The sequence below is a fragment of the Bos indicus x Bos taurus genome, chromosome 24 (genome assembly GCF_003369695.1).
Source record: "Bos indicus x Bos taurus breed Angus x Brahman F1 hybrid chromosome 24, Bos_hybrid_MaternalHap_v2.0, whole genome shotgun sequence".
Taxonomy (NCBI): domain Eukaryota; kingdom Metazoa; phylum Chordata; class Mammalia; order Artiodactyla; family Bovidae; genus Bos; species Bos indicus x Bos taurus.
In genome coordinates, this window is record NC_040099.1 from 29,881,157 (window position 1) to 29,898,408 (window position 17,252).

A 17,252-nucleotide genomic window follows, 5' to 3' on the forward strand; every position below is an offset into this window, starting at 1 on the left:
ATTCAGCCGCTTATAAAAGTCCTTAAGCAGTAAAATAAAATATAGAAGAGATGAACATTCTTTTTATGAACCTTGTACATTTATAACACTTCGTGGAACTGTATACCCCTCCATCAGTTTTACTGTATGTTCACAAAATAAAAATACAATGAAGGATCCTTCTAGTTCCCTTCCCTCATTTAAGACTTTTTGTTACATTTTTATTCTTATGCAATTATTTCATATTTTCATACTTAAATTGAATGAATCAGTGCTCAGAATCAGTCCTTTCATGGCTGTTTCCTTTTCTGAGTTATTTTGATTTATCTTGTGGATTGCTGGATTTCATTATCAAGGAGTTTATTCTAGGGGACTCATGTATACTATACTTCCTGAGTTTTTGTTTGCCTGATTCTCATTCCTCACCCCCTTTGCCCTTGCCCACTTCTGATGTCTGTAGTCCAGTCATTTTCTGGTTTGCTTTTCATGTTTCAAGAGGGCCAGCGATGTGGAATGGCAAGGGCTGGTGGAGTGGGCAGACTGCAGTTCCACTGTGTCTTGTCTAAAATACCCTCTCGCACCGTACTTGTTCCAGTTGACTATATTTCTGGGAATCTAATTCTGGGATTCCAGAAATAGATATCTGGAAACATTATTCCAGATAATAAAATATCTTGCTATTTTATTCTTTTGACCAGTTTTTCTATTTTTTCACCAATACCACACTGTCTTGATTACTGCTTCTTTATATTAAGTCTTGAAGTTGGGTAATGTCACAGTTGTCCAGCTTTCTTTTTCTCCTTCATTATTATGTTTATTATTCTGGATCTTTTACCTCTTCATATAAACTTTAGAATCAGTTTGTTGATATCCACAATAAAATAACTTGCTGGGATTTTCATTGGGATTGCATTAATCTATAGACAAGTTGGGAAGAACTGACATCTTAGGAATGTTGAGTCTTCCTATCTATGAACATGGAATATCTCCATATATTTAGTTCTTTGTTTTCTTTCATCAGAATTTTGCATTTTTCTTCATATGTATCTTGGATATCTTTTGTTAGATTTGTATCTAAGCATTTAATTGAGGAGTGCTCACTAACTCAGCGGACATGAATTTGAGCAAATTCCAGGAGATAGTGAAGGACAGGGAAACCTAGAATGCTACAGTCCATGGGGCCGCAAGGAGTCAGACAAGACTTAGCAACTGAACAACTATAGAAAATATAAATTGTGGGCTTCTCAGGTGGTGCTAGTGGTAAAGAATCCGTCTGCCAATGCAGAAGACGTAAGAGATCTGAGTTTTATCCCTAGATCAGGAAGATCCCCTGGAGGAGGAAACAGTACCCACTCCAGATTCTTGCCAGGACAATCCTATGGACAAAAGAGCCTGGCAGGCTACAGTCCATGGGGTCACAAGGAGTCAGACATGATTGTCTGAGCGAATATAAATTGTATTCTGGTTTTTAATTTCAAATTCTGCTTTTTCATTGTTGATATATAGTCAAGCAGTTGACTTTTACAAATAATCTTATATCCAATGACCTTGCTATAATCACTTATTAGTTCCACAAGTTTTTTGGCAGTTCTTTCAGATTTTCTACGTACACAATTATGTCATCTATAAGCAATAATGATTTCATTTCTTCCTTCCTAATTTGTATACCATTTATGTCCTTTTCTTATTTTTCTGCATTAATCAGAATTTTCAGTATGATGTTGAAATGCAGTGGTGAGAGGAGACATCCTTGCCTTGTTCCTGATCTTACTGAGAAAGCAGGTTTCTCATGTTAGCCAGAGGTCTTTTGTATCTTTCTTTATCAAGTTGAGGAAGTTCTTTATTCTTGGTTTACTGATAGTTTTTATCATGAATGAGTGTTGGAGCTTGTCAGATGCTTTTTCTGCTTCTGTAGATACGCTCGTGTGATGTTTCTTTTTTCATCTGTTTATGTGATGGGTTACATTAATTGAGTTTTGAATATTGAATCAGCCTTGCATGCATGGGATAAATCCACTTGTCATGAAATACATTGATAATTCTTTTTATACATTGTTGGATTTGATTTGCTGATATTTTATTGAATATTTTTACATCTACATTTATGAGAGATATTGGTCTGTAATTTTTTTTTTTATACTGGCTTTGTTTGGTATTAGTGTAGTACTAGCCTCAGTGGCTGAGTTAGAGATTGTTCCCTCTGCTTCTATCTTTTGAAAGAAAATGTAGAGAATTGGTATAATTTCTTCCTTTAATGTTTGATAGAATTCACCAGTGAACCCATCTGAACCTGATACTTTCTGTTTTGTAAGGTTACTAATTATTGACACAGTGTCTTTGGTGGATGTACACCTAATCTATTCACATTGTCATGTCTTGTGTGAATTTTGGCAGATTGTATTTTTCAAGGAATTGGCCCATTTCACCTAAATTATCAAATTTGTAGACATATAGTTGTTCCTAACATTCCTTTATTATCCTTGGAATTTCCATGGGATAGGTACTGATGTCCTCTCTTTCATTTCTAATAATAGCAATATGTATCCTCTTCCTTTTAACTAGTCTTAATTAGGCTGGCTAGAGATTACTGATTTTATTGGTCTTTTCAAAGAAACAGCTGTGGTTTTGGTGATACTCTGCTGATTTCTTGTTTTCAATTTCATGATTTCCATTCTTATTTTTTTTATTATTTCTGTTCTTCTGCTTACTTTGGAAATTGCTTGGTATTTTTCTAGTTTCCTAAGGCAGGAATTTAAACAATTGATTTTTTTTTTATTATGTTTATCCTCACTTTAGTAGAAACTGAGCCTCTGAGAAGAACCTTCCCCAAGGTTACACAGCAGTCCAGTGGGGACTCAAACCCAGGTCCTCCAGCTCTGTATCTGCACCGTCCACTAGAAGTTTCTGCGAGGATAGAACGTTCTAATCTGTGCTGTCCAATATAGCAGCCACTAGCCACATGTGGCTGCTGAGCACTGAAATGTGACTGGTCCAAATTGAAAAATGCTGAAAGTGTAAAACACACACCTGATTCTGATGACTTAGTATAAGAAAAATAGAATGTAAAATATTTTATTAATTTTTATATTTAATACACATTAAAATGATAACATTTGAGAAATACTGGGTTCAAAGATATAATTAAGGTTAATCTCCTCTGCTTCTTTCTCTCCCCGCATTTTTTTTTTTGGGCCATACCTTGTGGCATGTGGGATCTTAGCTCCCCAACCAGGGATAGAACCCATGCCCTTGGCAGTGACAGCGGAGTCCTAACCACTGGACCACCAGGAATTCCCTCCACTTTTTAAAAACTGTGGCTGCTAAAAAAAGCTCAGTCACATATGTCCCACACTGTGTTTCTGTTGGGACAGTGGAAACACTGGAGCTTCTACAATAGAACACCCAAGGCAAGGAACTGAGTATTGTCTAAAAATGCATTTTTGCAACCCACTGCCCATCAGCCAGAAGCTCTCTTTTACAGAAGAATAGTCAGAGAACATACCCACCAGAAAGAGACTTCAGTGCCCTCGTCGGGGCTCGATGATCCCTGAGGCCCAGGGTGGGGTGTGACCTTCCCTGGTCTCTCAAGAGTCAGCAGCCATCACCGTGCCCAAGGTTCCTCAGCCTGATTCGGTGGCTCGTTTCACTATTCAAGAGTACCTAATGAGAACTGATAATCAGTGCTTCCATTTCGCCAAATGGAGCCCTGGGCTAACAAAAGTTAGAGTCTGAGACCCCAGATCTTGAAAGGTAGGAGCCTCTGGGATGGTTAGCAGGTGGAGCCAATCTCAAACCACGGCTGGACACCTCCATCACCTGACTGGGGTGCAGGAGCCTTCCTGAGCACCTGGGGGCCCTGTTACTTGGAGGGTTGGCTCTTGTTGTAGATAAGGAAGTCCGAGAGGTCGTGCCACACGTTGCTGTCCTCATACAGGTAGGTCGTGGACGACTGCAGTGAGGGCTGCAGGGTTGGCCGGTGGCACTCGAAGAGCCACAGCACCAGCCCCCACACCAGCCCTGTGAACCATGGAAACGGGTCCAACCTGGGTTCAGGGATGAAGCCCTTCTCCACGCCCAGGTGGCACAGGGCAAGTAGGACGCGGGATAGCAGGTACATGCTGATCTGGCTGTTGACGTTACTGTTGTTTCCAAACACCAGCAAGCCCCCGATGAAGGCAGACACGAATGAATGTGCCTGGTAGGTCTCGCCCTGGACGTGGGACTGCAGGGCGCAGAGTCCCTTGTAGAGGAACACAAACCTGGCCAGGTTCCAGGAGTGGGTGTACGTGGCCTGCAGGTTGGCAAGCAGCTTCTCCCGGAGGCTGCCACTCCGGAAAAGAAAGGTCATGACCAGCGCGTGAGGGGCCCGGATTTTGGCTCCATAGACTGCCCCGTTCTGGAAGCCCTTAAGCATGGCCAGTGCTGCGTGGTAGCAGCGCTTGCACAATAGTGCATTGATCACAAAGAGCAGAGCCCGCAGCTGCGGTGGGGCGACCATAATGCAGGCGTCGCTGAGGGTGGTAGACATGGAGGAGGACTCACGCCCTGACAGCCGAGGTTGCATAAACAATTGATTTTAGATAAAATATGTATTAAATGCTATAAATTCCCCTCATCTTATAAATTTTGGTGTTATGTTTTCACTTTTAATTCAAAATATTTTTAAATTACTCTTGAGATTTCTTGGTCAATGCATATTTTATTTAGAAGTATGATATTTAATCTCCAAGTATTTCAGGACTTTTCCATGTATCTTTCTGTTATCAATTTCTGATTTAACTCTATTCTGATCTGAGAACAGATATTGTATTTTATGATTTCTAGTCTTTTAAACTTTTTAATGCCTGTTTTATGGCCTGGAAGGTGGTCTATCTTGGTGAATGTTCTGTGTGAGTTTGAGAAGACTGTATTTTTGTCACTGTTAGATAAAATAGTGTAGAAATCTATTATATCCAGTTGACTGATGGTATTATAGAGTTCAACTGAGTGAGTGAGTGAAAGTTGCTCAGTCGTGTCTGACTCTGCAACCCCATGGACTATGCGGTCCACGGAATTGTCCTGGCCAGAATACTGGAGTGGATAGCCTTTTCTTTGTCCAGGGGATCTTCTCAACCCAGGCATTGAACCCAGGTCTCTGGCATGGCAGGCAGATTCTTCACCAGCTGAGACACAATAGGGAAGCCCAGGATTCAACTGTGTCTTTACTAATTTCCTGCCTGCTGAATCTGTCCATTTCTAATAGAGGAGTATTAAGGTCTCCAACTATAAAATGGATTCATCTGTTTTTCCTTGTAATTCCATCAGACATACGCATTAAGAATTATGTCTTCTTAGATAACTGACCCCTTTATTATTACATAAGATTTCTGTGTATCTCTGATAACTTTCCTTGTTGTGAAGTTAGGAACAACCTAACAATCCTCTGCTTAAGATTCCACAAGGCTGCAGTCAGGCAGTTGGCTCTGCCACGTTTTTCATCTGAAGCCTGAGGTGTTCTTTCAGGCCCATTGAGTTTATGGACAGAATTCTGTTCATTACAGCAATTGGTCTGAGGGCCTCAGCTCCTAGAGACCATCCCTCTCCAAAGGAAATTCACAGCTAGCTTTTTGCTTCTTCAGGGCGAGTAGGGGAGTATCTATCTCTTAACTTTACGGAAGTTCTGAACCCTCTTTTAAGGAGGTCACTTGATCAAGTCAGGCCCCCATAGGATGCTTTTGTTTTTGTTATCTTTTTCTTTGTGTACAACAGATGATTTGATATACCTGTTGTGAGGATGGTTACCACAATCACATTAATTCACATATCCGTGATCTCATATAATTTGTGTGTGTGTGATGAGACTACTAAGACATACTGTCTTTGTAAATTTCAAGTAAACAATACAATATTATTAATTATAGTCGCCATCTCTATTCATCTTACAAGTGTGACCAGCAACTCTTCATTTCTCCAGCTCCCTAGCCTTTGGTAGCCACCATTCTATTCTCATTCTCATCTTCTCTCTCTCTCTCTAGATTCCACATATAAGTGAGATCATCCAGTATTTGACTTTCTCTGTCTGGCTTATTTCACTTAGCATGATATCCTCCAAGTTCATCTACATTATAGCAAATGGCAGGATTTCCTTCTTTCTCTTGGCTGAAGTAATCTCTTGTTTAATTAACTCAAACACAATTGATTAAGGACATTAATTCTGCAATGTCTGTTACCTTTTTCATATGCTATTAATTAAAATCAAATTGCCGGTCTTATTCAGACTCAAGAGAAGGGGATTATGCAGAACCAGACCCATCTTAGAAATTGATCTGCCCAGAAATCATGACCTGCATATTTAATTTCCTATCTAGTACCTTGACTTGGTTTTATCATAAATACTAAAATTCAACATGATCAAATCTGAGCTCTTGCTCTTCTTTGAAGATTTCCCCTATCACAAGTGTCACCTCAAAAGTTAATTTGAAGTTTTTCCATTTCTTTCTATCTCTACTGCGGTTATCCCGATCCAAGTCATCATTATCCATATTTGTAGACTGCAACAGCCCCCTTCCTGGCTGATTAATTTCTCAGTTCATTACTCATATAGCAGCAAAAGTGATCTTAAGACATAGATCTAATCTTTTCTCTCCTCTGGTTATAAATAGTCTATCATTATCTGTTGCTTTTTAGAGTTGCCCTTATGAACTGGGTGACCTTACCTATCTTTCCAAGCTCATCTTAGATGGCTTTCCTTTTATTCATCAAGCTCAAGCCATATTGTCTTCTTTTAGTTCCTAGGATATGCTAAGTCCTTTTCTCTTCCAGAGTATTTTCACACGTGATTCACTCTATGGAGAATTCTTTCCATTTACCACCACATCTTTGCACATGACTATGTCCTTCTTGTTGTTGGAAAAGGGTGTTTACTGTGACCAGTGCTATGACCTGCTACATTCTGTACTCCAAAGCCAAATTTGCCTGTTACTGCAGATATTTCTTGACTTCCTACTTTTGCATTCTAGTCCCCTATAATGAAAAGGACATCTTTTTTGGGTGTTAGTTCTAGAAGGTCTCGTAGGTCTTCATAGAACCGTTCAGCTTCAGCTTCTTCAGCATTACTGATCGGGGCATGGACTTGGATTACCGTGATATTGAATGCTTTGCCTTGGAAACGAACAGAGATCATTCTGTCATTTTTGAGATTGCATCCAAGTACTTACTGCATTTAGGACTCTTTTGTTGACTCTGATGGCTACTCCATTTCTTCTGAGGGATTCTTGCCCAGAGTAGTAGATATGATGGTCATCTGAATTAAATTCACCCATTCTAGTCCATTTTAGTTAGCTGATTCCTAAAATGTTGACATTCACTCTTGCCATCTCTTGTTTGACCACTTCCAATTTGCCTTGATTCATGGACCTAACATTCCAGGTTCCTATGCAATATTGCTCTTTATAGCATCGGACTTTACTTCTATCACCAGTCACATCCACAGCTGGGTGTTGTTTTTGCTTTGGCTCTGTCTCTTCATTCTTTCTGGAGTTATTTCTCCACTGATCTCCAGTAGCATATTGGGCACCTACCTACCTGGGGAGTTCATCTTTCAGTGTCCTGTCTTTTTGCCTTTTCATACTGTTCATGGGGTTCTCAAGGCAAGAATATAGTGGTTTGCCATTCCCTTCTCCAGTGGACCATGTTTTGGACTGCAAGGATATCCAACCAGTCCATCCTAAAGGAAATCTGTCCTGAATATTCATTGGAAGGACTGATGCTGAAGCTGAAACTCTAATACTTTGGCCACCTGATGTGAAGAACTGACTCATTTGAAAAGACCCTGATGCTGGGAAAGATTGAAGGTGGGAAGAGAGGGGACGACAGAGGGTGAGATGGTTGGAATGCATCACCAACTCAATGGACATGAGTTTGAGTAAACTCCTGGAGTTGGTGATGGACAGGGAGGCCTGGTGTGCTGCAGTCCATGGAGTCACAAAAAGTTGTACAGGACTGAGTGACTGAACTGAACTGTTGTCCTTCTTATACTTCAGATCTCCTTAAACATCACCCCTTCAAAGATGCCTTCTCTGACCAACATGTGTAAAGGAGATCTGCTGGTCATTATAACCTGTATTCAATACATTGACTCTTGCTTTTAGTACTTGTCACACTTCTTAATCCAATGTTTAATTTGTTTTTCTTGCACTCTCTTGGCTAACTTTTGTGTCCCAGTAGCTACACAGTGCCTGTCAAATAACAAATGATTAAAATATATTTCATGAATGACTAAAGTGTTGCTATTACCATTAACATGGGCTAGAATGATTCAAAGAAGCTGTTATGGGAAAAGCTGGCTTTGTAGGATAGAAAGTCAAAATGGGAAAAGTCCTATGAAAAATGGAATAAAGAGTGAAAACAAATTGATGGATGTAGAGATGAGTGTGGAGCGCTCAGGAGTCAGTAGACAGAAGGCTTTACATTGGGGAGCAACAGAAAATGAGGTTGCAAAATTATGTTTACCAACTTAAGTAGAGCCTAGTAGGTAGATTTTCCAAGATAGGTTATTACACAATATTGAGCATAGTTCCCTGTGCCAAACAGTAAGTCCTTTTTGGTTATCTATTTTATATATACTAGTGTGTATATTTTAAGCAAAGGAAAACACTGAATAAGCAGTATTTAAGAAAGATTGAGGCAGCATTATTTCCATTGAACTGAAGAAATTATCTGGAGGTAAGTTATTTATCCAGAAGTCCTTATATTCATTTATGAAACACGTATTTATACCCCATTCACTGTGTCTAAGGCAGTGTATTTAGCATGAGAGTACCATGAGTTTCACTTTAAAGTTGAGTCCTAAAGAACAGAGACCAGCTTGAGGTTGGTGAGGGTCTGAAAGAAAAAGACAAGAATGTTCATGTGCCCAGGGACAAAAGAGAATACAATTAGTTCTTACAAACTTAAATAGTTTAGCCTGCACCTTGAGAGTAGAGTTTGAGTAGAGGTGTGAAAGTGTTCAGTCGCTCAGTCGTGTACAACTCTTTGCAGCCCCACAGATGTAGCCCACCAGGCTCCTCTGTCCATGGGATTTCCCAGGCAAGAAAACTGGAGTGGATTGCCATTCCCTTCTCCAGGAGCTCTTCCAGACCCAAAGGTAGAACCTGGGCCTCCTGTATTGCAGGCACATTCTTACTGTCTGAATCAACAGGGGCTTCAGAGTTATGAGCGATTAAAAGAGTAGTCAAGAGGTAGATCAGAAAGGGCCTTTTTAGTTATTACACTTGACCCTTGAACAACAACATGAGGGTTAGGAGTGCCAACCCTTGCACAGTCAAAAATCTGCACACTGCTATCTCAGCCTCAAAAATAAAGGAATTGATAAATGACTCACCCAAGGGCAGGAAGCTGAAACCATATGGGCAGAATCAGGACTCAAATCCTACTTTTTCTGATTCCACATGTTGTGATCTTTAATTAAACACAAATATTCTCCTGAACTTTATTAATTAAGATCTATAGAATGATTGATGCTTTTGAACTGTGGTGTTGGAGAAGACTCTTGAGAGTCCCTTGGACTGCAAGGAGATCCAACCTGTCCATTCTGAAGGAGATCAGCCCTGGGATTTCTTTGGAAGGAATGATGCTGAAGCTGAAACTCCAGTACTTTGGCCACCTCATGTGAAGAGTTGATTCATTGGAAAAGACCCTGATGCTGGAAGGGATTGGGGGCAGGAGGAGAAGGGGACGACAGAGGATGAGATGGCTGGATGGCATCACTGACTCGATGGATGTGAGTCTGAGTGAACTCCTGGAGTTGGTGATGGACAGGGAGGCCTGGCGTGCTGTGATTCATGGGATCGCAAAGAGTTGGACATGACTGAGTGACTGATCTGATCTGATAGAATGAAAATACACATACTACATTTATTTTTTTTAAAAAAAACTCTGTGTGCAAATGGACCTGTGCAGTTCAAACCTGTGTTGTTCAGGGGTCAATTGTATAAGAAATTTGGGCATCTTGAAACTGTGAGAAATAGGACAATGTACAGTCAGTATTTAGAAAAAGGGATGAGAACAGGTGATTTATTGGAACTAGAAACATGGATTAAGCTTTCATCTTTGTAGAAACTTGATTATTTCATGGGGGATGGAGAAGAGAAAAGAGAGTAGAACTCCAAAGAAAGAAAAAGGGAAGTGGGTGAGGTCATTAAAGGTTGAACAATCAAAGATCACAATAGAAGCCAGGGATATGAGACCTTTCAGAATCGTCAACAGATCATTTCATGACAAGGTTTGGAACTCAGAGGATGTGTTTTGCAATGGCAGGAATAAATTGTAACCCTAGGAAAGAAAGTTCTCTGTGGTTGCTTGAATGATCAATTAACAGAATATTTCTGTGTTGATGTCCCCATTTGTGAGTTCCTAAGATATGTGGATAAATAATGTAAAAGTATTTCCCAGTGCTGAAAAATGGAATGTTTTCTCAAGACAAGTAGCCCCTTACATCTTTCTTAGGTTTTCAGTTTATTTAGTCAGCTCTGACTTTTGGTAACTAATAAAAAAGTAAATCAGCTTATTTTGAGAAAATTTTAATGTTTCATAATTTTGGCATCACTCAGTAAGTTTTATTTGAAGGGTACACTTAAGTTTCCCTGGGCTCAAATGGAAAAAAAAATCTGCCTGCTATGCAAAAGTCATGGGTTCGATCCCTGGGTCAGGAAGAGCCCCTGGAGAAGGAAATGGCAACCTGCTCCAGTATTCTTGTCTGGGAAATCCCATGGACAGAGAAGCTTGGTAGGCTGCAGTCCATGGAGTCGCAAAGAGTAGGAGATGACTGAGGAACTAACACTTTTACTTTCTCACTTAAGTTTAGTGGAAATCATGTAATTTGAGGACAGAAAAACCCAAGTTTCTTTTTGTATTCTGGCTCTACCTGTTATGATGGGTGAACTTTCATGTTTGGGGGGTATTTCCTTGTCTCTAAAACAATATCCACATTTTAGAACTTGAAGTTTTAGTTTTTGGCTTTACCTATTGACTTTCTACCATGATAGAAGAGAGCTTAGTCCTTTTTCCTTTCTCATCTTGCCACATATAGTCATACTTGTCCTTCAAACCCCTCTGTCCTCCCAATAGAGATAGCGTTTTGTTGAGATACATACTCAGTGTTTTTGTTGTCAGGACTGTCTCATTATCTGCAGCATTAACTATGCAGTTTTATCTAATTTTCCTTTCCTGTATTTTTTTACTTCCTGAAGTTAATAATATCTTTTTGTTGTTGTTTTTTTAATTTATTTGGCTATGCCAGGTCTTATTTGAGGCATGAGAACTCCCAGTTGCAGCATGTGGGATTTATTAATAGTTCCCTGACCAGGGATTAAACCTGAGCCCCCTGCATTGGGAGCACTAAATCCTAGTCACTGGACCACCAGGGAAGTCCTAATAATGTCTTACTCTTTCGTTTGCTTAATGTTCTAAGTGTTTATCTCTGATTCAAGCAAACTCTTCATCACTGTCTAAATATTCTGTCAAGATGGTCAGACAGATTAGCTAGTTTACAAGTTTTATCTTTTTGAAAAGTTTCTGCCATGCCTCTGTCCTGCTCCAGTTTGAACTGCTCACCATCAAAAAAATCTGCACACAGTTTTCATCTTTTCATTACTGACCAGAAATTTCTCTTACATCATCCCTCTCTTTCTCTGGGTCTCCTGTTTCCTGTATCTTATTTCTTCCTCTTGTTTTATTGCCTTGCTTTGTCGGGTCCTCTTGTAGCCTGTTAGGAGGTAAATTTTTTTGAAAACTTACCTGAAAATGTTTTCTTTTAACCACACCTTTGATTGAGACTTCAATAGAATTTGGTAGCATTTAGTAAAATTTTAAGTGAAAATAATTTTCCATGGGAATTTTGAAGACATTCTTGCTCCATTGCCTTATTCTAATAGTTGCTATTGACAAGTCTGATGTTATTCTAATTCTTGATCCTCTAGATGTGATCTGGTTGTGATCCACTCATTTGTTTCTCTCTGGTAACCCATGGAATCTTTTTTTTATTCTTAGTGTTCTCAATTGTCTATACAACTTCCCTTGGTGTGTTTATTTCATATTCATTGTGTTAAATACTCAGTAATCCCTTTATATCTAGAAACACATGTCCCTGAAGTTTTCTTGAATTTTATCACCATTGATCCTTTTCTCAGTTCTTGCTGCCTGGATCTCTTCTGTTATTAAGATTTTGAATCCCTTAGATTAATCCTATTTCCTGACTTTTTTTTCATGTTCAATTTCCTATCTTTTTGTCCTTCTGAGAAGTCATCTTAATGTATCTTCTAACTTGTATGTTGAGTTTTCAGTTTGGTTATGTTTTTCATTTGCAAGAGCTTTTTTGTTTGCTCTCTGATTTCCTTTACTTTCTTTATTAAATATAGGGTCCTTGTGCCATTTGATGGAACCAATTTTTATCTCTCTAAAGATGTAAATTATAGTTTTTTTCTATTTTTTTTTGTTTGTTTCATATTTTCCTGTTCTTTGCCCTGCTTTTCGTCTGGTTAACCATTGCCTTTCCTCTTCTGGGGAACCTAGTTCACTTTTCCTGGGCTTGTAGCACACAGCATCTTGCTTCTTGTTGGTATCTATGGGAATAATTTGAGTTCAACATTTGTGGTCTTTTAAGCTGGTTATCGCTCTTCTGCCTGCATTTTATCTTCTACAGTTTTATTATTCTCTCTTTCTAGTAATCATTTCTTCCCTTATGTCTTTGCAAGGTTTTTTTCCCCCCTCTACCATTTTCAGTTTCATTTTACTGGAGTTTGAGGAAGGAATACATGCATTTAATCTGTCCCTTTACTGGCTCAGACAGTAAAGCATCTGCCTGCAATGAGGGAGACCCGGGTTCGATCCTGGGTCGGGAAGATCCCCTGGAGAAGGAAATGGCAATCCACTCCAGCACTCTTGCCTGGAAAATCCCATGGACGGAGGAGCCTGATAGGAGTCCATGGGGTCGCAAAGAGTCGGACACGAATGAGCGTCTTCACTTTCACTTACTAGATTTAACTAGACATCCTCTTCGTCGCTTAGTTAACTAAATTAATTTAAATTAACCAGTACAATAATAGCATTAAAAGCATCACTGTGTGCGTGCGTGCTAAGTCACTTTAGTCATGTCCCACACTTTGCAAACCATGGACTGTAGCCGTCCAGGTTCCTCTGTCCATGGGATTCTTGAGGCAAGAATACTGGAATGAGTTGCCCTGTCCTCCTCCAGGAGATCTTTCTGATCCAGGGATTGAACCCGTGTCCCTTGTGTCTCCTACATTGACAGGTGGGTTCTTTACCACTAGCGCCACCTGGGAAGCCCAAAGCATCACTAATTAGTCACAATTTTGTAATAGCCTTCAATCTCACAACTCTCTTTTTTAAACATATTTTGTCATATTTCCTGCATTTTTTATGGGATTCTAATCTTCAGAGTTATATATTATTCCTACTTTGCTTTGTTGCCATCATTTCAGGCTTCTCAATTTAACTATACATATTTCAATAACTACCTACGGCAGTCACTTTGATATTTTCATATAAGCAGTTTTGTGGTGTGTTCTTTGGAGATGCCTTAAGAGCTTATGCTATGATTTTTATCAGTAGATATTTTTGCAAGTTTAATTTATTTCTCATTTTTAAACCAAGATTTGTAGATGAGCACCTTTGCTGTTTCATGTTGTTTCTCTGGTAAATGGTTGCAGGCAAAGCACAGATGGGCTGGAATGTGAAACAAGAGCAAAGAGAGGGCGCACATAGTAAAACTTAATAAATATTTGCATGAGATTGCTTGAAGCCAGCCTTGCGTGCTTGGCTCACAAACTTTGCGATCCATAAGAAACAAATTATATTCATTTTAGAATATACACATATTTCTAGTGTTTTATAGAGGATTATGTTAGCCTTAGAATTTTGCTATTTTATGGAAAGCAATATTATCCTTTCTATAAGAGACATTATAGAATGGCAGCATACCAGATGTCTAGATACTGTATAGTGAGGGGGGAAAGTCATCTTCCAAATAGTTTTTGACTGTCTGGCTAATTATTAATAAAAATAACTACCCAACATATCCAGTGTAAGGAAGCAGGATGCTCTATAATTATTATACTATTACAAGGGCATTATTATTACTGGGATGAGCAGAGAAGGGAATTTAGAAATAATGTAATATATAGGTGACAACAGAGAAAAGATTTCATCCAGGTAACATCAAGTAACAACAGTAATAATAAAACAATCTATGTTTTATGGTCTCATCACAAAATTACTAATTTGAAAATAGATCAAGACAGTTTGTAGACTATAAAGCAATGCCAAACTATTTGTCTAAGTTTTTGTTGCAGGATTTTGTCGTACTAGAAGTAGTCTTCAGTGTTGGACATAATTAAGTACAGAGATTGCTAGAGTAAAAAGTAATATTTCAATACCAATTTGATCCATTGTGTTTTATATTGTAGCCAGCATCATAATGGGAATCCTGCTTACTCAGAAGAAGTGGAAAGATCAAGATGACTTCCTAACATTCTGTTGCCCATTGCCTTTTGTTGAGCTGTTCCCCGGGGCTTGTGGGATCTTACTTCCCCAATCAGAGATTGAATCCAGGCCCTTGGCAGTGAGTGCGCAGTGCCCAAACCACTGGACTGAGGGCAGTTCCCCACCTGTTCCCTCTTCAGCGCTCTAGGGTTGTTCTTGTTTGTCTGTTGTTGGTTTTTTTCGCACTAGTGACAAGTGAAGTGAAGTCGCTCAGTCGTGCCCGACTCTGTGCGGCCCCATGGACAGTAGCCTGCACCAAGCTCCTCCGTCCATGGGATTTTCAAGGCAAGAGTACTGCAGTGGGTTGCCATTTCCTTCTCCAGGGAATCTTCCCAACCCAGGGATCGAATCCAGGTCTCTCACGTTGTAAACAGATGCTTTACCGTCTGAGCCACCAATCATAAGGAAGGCAGAATGCAGTCCTACAGTTTTACGAGAGGGGTGGAACTGCAATAATTAGCAAACTATATGTTCCAGCAGTTTTATAAGCTGCCCTTTTCACTTACAAAGGTATCATGAATTGTTTTTCTATGATTTTAATTATTTATCTACAATGTCAATATTATATCTACATGATAGTTAATTACATGCTGGGTTTCATTTGTCTTTTGAGGACATTTGGAAGTAAATATATTTCTATGAAGCTTTTAAAATTCTCTGGCTCTCTTTCTTAGTCACCCATGTCTACATTATCCTATTTTCGAATCATGTCACTTTTTTCAGCTATAGTGCCCCACCAAACTCACTAGATTTTGTAATGCCTTTATATATTGGTCTATCTCCTTGAAAAGCAACTTCTTCCTTTAGTTGATATGAAAAACCCAGGTCCTGCTATCATTGAGAAGTTAAGTCCACCTTCCCAGGTGGCGGTAGCGGTAAAGAACCTGCCTGCCAATGCAGGAGACATAAGAGACGCGGGTTCGATCGCTGGGTTGGGAAGATCCCCTGGAGGAGGGAATGGCAACCCTCTCCAGGATTCGTGCCTGGACAGTCCCATGGATAGAGGAGCCTGGCAGGCTACAGTTCACAGGGTAGGAAAGAATCAGACATGAATTTTGTGAAAACTCAGGTCCTGCTATCGTTGAAACAGAAAACAAATGCATAGCACCCAAAGTACCTCATTATTATTTAAGGTTCATGGGTATATGAATAACATTTGTATATGTAAGAACTATTTCTTTCTACTGTGCACTGCATTAAAGCACATATCCTTTTTCTCTTCCAGCACTTCAAACTCATGGTTGGAAAAAAAAAATTTTTCATCTTCCAGTTCCTCTTCCCCAAATCCTATTGATCTTCTCTCAATAATTTCACATTGGTGTAGTCATCTTTTCTGATCACTGTTTCCATTTTGGGGGGGGGGGTGACATGTTTCATAGATAATTTTCTTGCCTACATTTCTTAAATCCTTGCTCTCCATTTATTTATTAAACAAATGTTTTGTTTACAGTCTGCCATGTAATAATGTCCTTAGTTTCTTAATTGCATGTTCTTTATGACATGTTTCCTACTTCATAATCCTTTCCTTCAAATTTTTTTAAAGAAGGTCTTTCCATTATCCTGCTGTTTGAACTGAAGGGAATCTCTAAGACTCTAACCTGTAACCTGTTTTATTCTCCCATTGTATCTGTGAATGTTCTCAAGTGTAGCCATTATTTTTATGGTGCTGATTCTCATAACATCACCCATCCATTCAATCACGCTCGGATTATTATATCTACTTCTGAGCCCTGCATTTAAAGAAAAGCATTAACAAACACGAATGTGTCTGGAGGAGGATGATTAAATTGATTGACTACTCCTAAACCATGTCCCATAAGGAATGGCTGAAGGAATTGTGCATATTTATTGTTTATCTTAGAGTAAAAACGATTAAGCGTAGACAGGATAATTGTTTTCAATAATTGGAAAGTCTGTCACATAAAGGAGAGAACAGATTTGTTATGAGTTATTCTAGAAGGCTCTACTAAAACCAACTTGTACCAGTTGTGAAGAGCTTAGGTTCAAATGTTCCATGATGAGGAGCAGAGGTTAAATCTTACTCTGTTTGGCTTTGCTTACAGTGTCTGACATCCAGCCTGAGTCCATCCTAGCCTAATGGATGTTTATTGATTGGTTTGAATTTTCCTGAATTGAAAGAATAAACCTTTCTAACAGGAAAAACAGACTGCCTTTGAAGTAAAAATATTTATTGATTTATTTATTTTTTAAAAAATATTTATTGATTAACTACAGTGTAGCTGCCCCTGTGCCAGATATCTGGAATATAAAGATATTAACATTTTAATATTGTAGACAACCTCTGTGGGGCAGGTATTCTTCTAAATATCTCTTGCATGCCTGTGTACTCAGTCATATCTGGCTCCTTGCGACCCAGTGGATTGTAGTCCGCCAGGCTCTTCTGTCTGTGGAATTTTCCAGGCAAGAAGACTGGAGTGGCTTACCATTTCCTCCTCCAGCTAAATATCTCTTATGTATCAGCATTTCAGATCATTAACCTCACATGATAAATACTTTTATTCTCCCAGTTTAGGAGTGAGGAAACTGAGGCATATAGGCATTTCAGCTTATTACTTACATAATAAGTTGAGGGACTGAACCAGTAAGTCATCAAGCTGAGATTTGAACCCGGCAATCAGGCTTCGGAATTTTCTTACTTAGCTACTGTGATAAACTGCCTCCAGTAATGAAAGACTAGAGGACGTGTATGAATTGGAGGACAGAAAGATTTTGGG

At 39.2% G+C, this 17,252-nt stretch overlaps 2 protein-coding genes across 3 annotated transcripts in view; one reads left to right on the plus strand and one right to left on the minus strand.

The window, feature by feature from the left end:
- CHST9 (carbohydrate sulfotransferase 9) overlaps positions 1–17,252 on the plus strand; it is a 279,495-nt gene that overhangs the window by 19,353 nt on the left and 242,890 nt on the right. The gene's annotated exons all lie outside the window — the stretch shown is intronic.
- Positions 3,805–4,497, minus strand: LOC113882794 (peroxisomal membrane protein 4-like). Its single transcript, XM_027525935.1, has one exon. It carries the CDS (start codon positions 4,475–4,477, stop codon positions 3,839–3,841), a length of 639 nt encoding a protein of 212 aa, XP_027381736.1. The 5' UTR covers positions 4,478–4,497; the 3' UTR covers positions 3,805–3,838.